This window comes from Sminthopsis crassicaudata, chromosome 1 (genome assembly GCF_048593235.1).
Source record: "Sminthopsis crassicaudata isolate SCR6 chromosome 1, ASM4859323v1, whole genome shotgun sequence".
Lineage (NCBI taxonomy): Eukaryota > Metazoa > Chordata > Mammalia > Dasyuromorphia > Dasyuridae > Sminthopsis > Sminthopsis crassicaudata.
This window is the reverse complement of record NC_133617.1, coordinates 739,325,136-739,331,135: the sequence shown is the minus strand read 5'-3', so window position 1 is coordinate 739,331,135 and position 6,000 is coordinate 739,325,136. Positions and strand designations below refer to the sequence as shown.

General features: G+C 40.4%; 1 protein-coding gene across 1 annotated transcript in view; it reads right to left on the bottom strand.

The window, feature by feature from the left end:
• Positions 1-457: 457 nt before the first annotated feature.
• The window catches only part of TBX20 (T-box transcription factor 20), a 71,497-nt gene continuing 65,954 nt past the window's right edge, over positions 458-6,000 (bottom strand). Inside the window, exons 7-8 of the mRNA XM_074284303.1 lie at positions 5,135-5,247; positions 458-3,277 (exon numbers count right to left, since the gene is read on the bottom strand). Of these exons, the coding sequence (XP_074140404.1) occupies positions 2,937-3,277; positions 5,135-5,247 (454 nt within the window). The 3' untranslated portion in view covers positions 458-2,936. The remainder of the gene's footprint in view (positions 3,278-5,134; positions 5,248-6,000) is intronic.

The following is a 6,000-nucleotide window of genomic DNA, read 5'->3' as shown; positions in this document are numbered from 1 at the left end:
AGGTTATAAATTCCCACAATGTTGAGAAAATCTTTTGGAATCCTAAAGGAAAAGGATTTCTATATGACAGCCAGTTTTCCAAGAAAGGAAGGCTGCTGGCAAGATGGGCTCCCGATCTCATGTTTCCCTTCTCCCTATTTAAATAGTACTATAAAATTTTTGAAAGACAGATTAAAGGCCTTATGTTTACCAAACAGGCTCTGATCAATTGGTTTCTGGCCTATTGGTTTTTTGACTTAAACTAATGATTTCATGATCCAAAATTGAAGACATGAAGTTCATAACAATTTCCGTGATTTGGGGCATTTAACAAAAACATACAAACCTATCAGTGATATGTTGATCTGGGAAGCATCAAAATAGAACTAAGATAATCTTGCCAAGTCTCTCCAAAGAGAAAGTTTGTGTATGGGCATTCTATACAATAAACTCAAGAGCTGGACAGCCTAGGAGACAATTAGTGAAAGTGGAATTTTATTTTGGGTCATTTTTACTTTCAGCAATATTAAAGAGACTTTGGCAATAGACAGAACTATGAGATATTAACACATTCATCCATAATTGATGGGGATTTATATGCTAAACACAAATGCTTTCAAAAATGATTTGATGTTTTGTAAAGTATGTCTTGTTTAAAAGTAATTTAAAATTGTCCAGGGACTTAAGCATAGAAATAAGGGCAGAAGCTTCTCAAACAATAGATATTTCTCAATAACTAATCTTTGGAACACATCAAAGAAATTCATGTGCAAAATTCCACCATGGTCTTAATAGTATGACAGCAGGTTATACAGCACGGCACCAGGGATTCAGAGCTGGTCTTTAAATCTGAAAAACTTAGCTTGGAATTTGCCTAAGGCATACTCCAGCTGTAATATGTTGTATAAATCACTGCAGTTCTCTAAACCTTAACTATAGAGCGAGGGAGCTGAGCTAGATAAGCTCTAAAGTTCCTTTAATATAAAATTTGTGACTTTATTATCCATTCTTATACACTGAGGCAGCCCCAAGGAGGCATTTAAATTTGGAAACCACCATTGATGAAACCCTGGGCACTGAGGCAATGAATATATTGCACCACCCCAGAAATGTCTCTATTGTCAGCTGCCAGATTGGATATAATATTTGTCACATAGATTACGCAATTCATTTGCATGCAATAATGCAGCAGAATAATATCGCATAACCCATCCACCCCCTAAACAATAACCATAGAAGATGCTTGTATGTTTTAATGAATGCAGACATTAATTATCATGTTCTTCCTGCCTCTGGAGCCTAAGATATCCACAAAGGCAGTATCATTAAGCAATGGATAATCAGCTACAAGTTATTCAGGATTATTAGATTGGTAAGCCTGCTGCAGTAGTTATATACACACACCACAAGAACTTATGAGACACAGCATCCAGTTGGGGACAAAGAACCAAGGAGACCACGTGTCACTTCAGATACATACCTGCTGGACAAGGATGACCCTGAGCATGCTACTAAAAGAACAGATTTCTTTACTTCCAAGTAAGGAAATTCCCTGAACCAGTGAAATCATGGCTTAGGCCCCTATCCTTAAACTATGTAAAGGTGCAGGTAGCAAAGATGAATTCCGTGGTTTGCCACTTACTTTCTTGATTATCTGTATATAACTCTTCCAGATGACAATAATCCATTTATTGAGTTCTCTAGTTTTCCGAGTCGGAGAAAATGAAGGAGGGGAAGAAAGATCAAAATGAACCTTGAGCACACATTCAGATAAAGATATCAAGATTTTTAGAAACCTATAGTGCATTCCAGTGCATTTTATAGCCTATAGTACATTCTCTCTTTCTTTCTTTCTTTTTCTTCCTCCCTTCCTTCCTTCCTTTCTTTCTTTCATCCTTCATTCCTTCCTATTAAATCATGACTAAATTCAGTATCTGGACATCTCACCCAAGGGAGCATGTCAATCATTAATAGGTGCTAGCGGACCTTGGAATTGGGTAACATCTGCATGATACAGGAGCTGACCTTTGGGAGATGAGAATTTTGCCCAGTCTGACCTTCGAACTTAGGCATCAGTGGCAGGGCCAAGCTTTCAGATCAGGTTCAAAGTCTATAATGACAAATGAAATAAATATTCCAATGCTGCTTGAGACTGTGAATTTTAAAGTGCTCACTGATGAATCTATATGCAGGATTTCTTTCTTTTTTTTTTTTAAAGAACACCATTTCTGAAAATAAACTTTCTGTTTCAGAGTGAGATTCCGACAGTCTCTTACTTGAAGATTTAGAGAAGCAGTTTCCTATGCAAACAAAATGTAAGAGTTTGAGAGAGAAGAGGAAGAATGGGGGAGAGAGGAGGAAGGACAAAACAAGTCAAGGTGGATGGGAGGTTCTGGCCTCTCTGTATTACAGAAGGATGCTGGGAAGTAACTACTGCCTAGTCATGAAGAAAAAAAGACACCCTTCTTCTGGGGGTTCCTTTCTCAGCAAACTAATGCTAAGGTAAACTAAACATGCTCAAGCTACCACATTACAAATATTTCGTTACTGACTCCTGTTATTTACAGGGAGAGATGGTGTTATATGATTATAACCTATTGTATTGCCTCTTGTGAAATCCTTTGAACCAGTGAAAAAACAGAAAGAAATCTTTCCCCGTGGGATTTGTCCATGACTGCATCCACAGAGCGTTTTATACACTGCTGATGTGCGATGCGCTAACTTTCTCTGAGTGTCCAGATGGGCATTCTACTAAGCCAGACATTAGCCCTTCTACACACGATGCTGGCCCAGAGTGAATGCGTCGGGTTAGCAGTTGCTGTGATCACGGGTCCATCTCTCCTCTTGAATGGTTCCAGGCCTCGTGGAGAGTCTCCCAACCAACACCACATCCCCACCCTGTGTCTTTATACCAAGTCTGCCTATTCTACATCCAGCTTGCCCTCTGCGTGGGCCAGTCATACGAATGGTGTCATCACTGTAGAGGAATGGCGCAGTCCCTGGATGGCAGCGTAAGGCCCCTGTTGGAAATAGTGGTGGTATCTGGGCATGTGGAAGGAAGGGAAGGTGGGCCCGCTCCCCGGCATGGAGGTAGCGATGGCAGATGGCGCAAGAGGCATCCCGAGGCGGCTGTAGGGGGGCAGAGATCCCTGGATGGGGTGAGGAATGGACGTGGCAATGGAGGCGGTGCTGGTTCCCAGGGCGCTCAGAGACTGAGGGTGCTGGAATCCGGGGAAACTGGATGAAGAAGATACCCAGGAGCTGAGTGACAAATTGTCAGATGCCGTAAAAGCTGATCCTGTGAACAGAAAGCAATGTAATTGATTTTGATAAATAGCCTATCACAATTACCTTAAACAATGATATTGTCAAGTATATTTTTAAAAAGGCAGATAATGAAAAGTTTAGCCAAATCTGGGTAGTGAGTAATATGGAAGGGGTGGGGCAGATGCTCATAAACAATGACCGGCAGGGTATACATGTATACAGTAGGTAATTACGAAGCATGTACAAAGTCTCATGTGGACGGCCAGTGTACTTCCAAAGAGCAACCGAGTCATGGTAAGATACAGGAACTCTAAGCAGTGGACATCAGCCTTCATCTTTATAGCATCACCATGGGGAAATCCGAGACCTAATTTGACCAGCCCGGTGCAGATCAACAGAGTTAAAAACAATGGGCAATATTATGGGAAAACAGATATGGTTTTATATGAGACATTTTCGAACATTTACAAATGCTCTTTTGAAGTAGTGAATTGCTCATCACTGGAAATGATCAAAAGGCTGCAAAATTTATTCTGAGGACTGTGGTAGAAAGTGAGAGGTCACTTTCAATGCTAAGATTTTATAAAAGGGATGGACTAAAGAACCATAGATTTGGGGGCTGGAAAAAATCTCTGAGATCGCTGAGTCTTCCTTCATTCTATAGATGAGGGAAATGGCATCAGAGAGGAGAAGGGACTTGCCCAGCATGAGTCACACAGCTAGTAAGTCTCTGAGAAAGAATCCTTTAGAGGATATAAGGAGATAAGCATTTATATAGCACCTACTGTGTACCAGACACTGGATAAAGTACTTTGCAAATATTTGGCCTGTGAGGTAAGTGCCATTATTATCCCCATTTTGTAGTTAAAGAAACTGAGGCCAATAAAAATTAAATAATTAGATTGGAGTCACAGAGCTAGTAAGAATCTGAGGCTGGATATACTATGAAACTGCCTGATGAGATCAGCATATTGACTCAATATCTCAGAATCCAGAATTTAGAATTTGAGAACACCACAGTGGTCATCCACTTTGCCAGCCAGCCCTGAACATGAGATCTTCTACAACACACCTGACAAATGGTCATCTAGACTTTGTCCAAAGACCTTCTATCAGGGAGAACCTGTGAGCCCCAGAAGCAGCCTGTTCCACTCTTGGACAGTCCCCTTTGTTGGGGAGCTTTTTCCTGACATCAAGTCCAAACAATGAGTATCTGTAGAAAGCAATTTCAGAAAGCAAGCAAGTGCTTGCCAGGATTTTTTTTTCTATTTTATTGACCTCAATCTCAATACAAGGCAAGACCTCTACCAGGTCAAAGATACCCCTTAACATCTGTAACACAGGGACAATATCTGATCTGCCTGCCTTTCCCCCCTGAATCACAAAACCAAGATGAGCCCTAGCTGCAGAGAAGATAAGTCCATAATAATTCCAATTTTCTTAGGATTTTAAAGTCTGCAAAGTCCTTTCCTTTTAACACCCCCCCAAGATACTTTTTGTCATTCAGTCCTGTTCGACTCTCCATGCTCGCAGTTAGGGTTTTCTTGGCAAAGATACTGGAGGACTTGTCATTTCTAAGGTACTTAGAAATCAAAGAGATTAAGTAATTTATTTATGGTCCCAGGCAGTGTATGAGGCAGGATTTGGTCACAGGTTCTCTGGTTGAATGTCCAATACCCTCCTTCACTCCTGTCCCTCCCATTTAAGCTTATTATTTGTATCCAAGAGCAATGCCATTCTATTTCTGGTTGTTAGCCCCAAGAGCTGTACAACCTGAGGAGTCTCTGAAATAAGCCTCCAGTATATGGCAATATACTGATTCCAAAATGTCTCCTTTCTCACATTGGGAACAAGTCCACAACCATGGGATTATCTGTAGAACTCTCACCTCTGTTTTGTGCTGTCTGGCTCTCATCTCCCAGGACATCCTCTTCTCCGCCGTAGGTACGGATAGGTGAGCGGGCATAGGAATGCTTCTGAATCAGACTCTCAACACTTTCCCTGGAAAGTGAAAATGATGGCACATTTTTTAAATGGAATAAAGATGATAATAATGTTGTTAAGTCATGTCAACTCTTTGAGATCTTGCCGGCCAGACTGTCCGTGGAGGTTACTTTGCAAAGATACTAGAAGGGATAGTTATTTCTTTTTCCACTAGATTAGGGCAAACAGAAATGCAGTGACTTTCCCAGGATCATACAGCTAGTAAGGGTCTGAAACTGGATTTGCACTCAGGTCTTCCTGACTCCAAGTCTAGAACTCTATCAACCATGCTTCCTAGCCTCCTTCAGTGTAGTAGCAGCAGCAACAGCCACAACAATAGCTGTTATGAATAGTTTACCAAAGTGTTTTAGTCATCTCTTTTATAGTAGCGGTAGTAGTGGTGGTGGTGATGATGGTGGTGGCAGAATCAATCATTGTTATGAATAATTTGTAAAGATTTGTTGTAGTAAATTTTAGTAGTAACTAATATAGTAGTAAATTATAGTATATAAATTTTCTAATTGCTGCTTTCTGGTTCCCTATTTTCTTCCCTCCTAAATTTACAGAAATGACCAAATCTCAACATTCTTCAAACCAAAGCACAGTAGGAATCGAACCACTATTCACCATCTCTCTGTGATGAAACTCATGAAAGAATAAAAAGAAAACTAATTAATTGATCTGAGATGCATGTGTCCTGCCCTTATTTACTGTTGGAAGCAATGTTATTACCAGATATCACTAGAAAGCAAAATATTCAAGCATCACTGG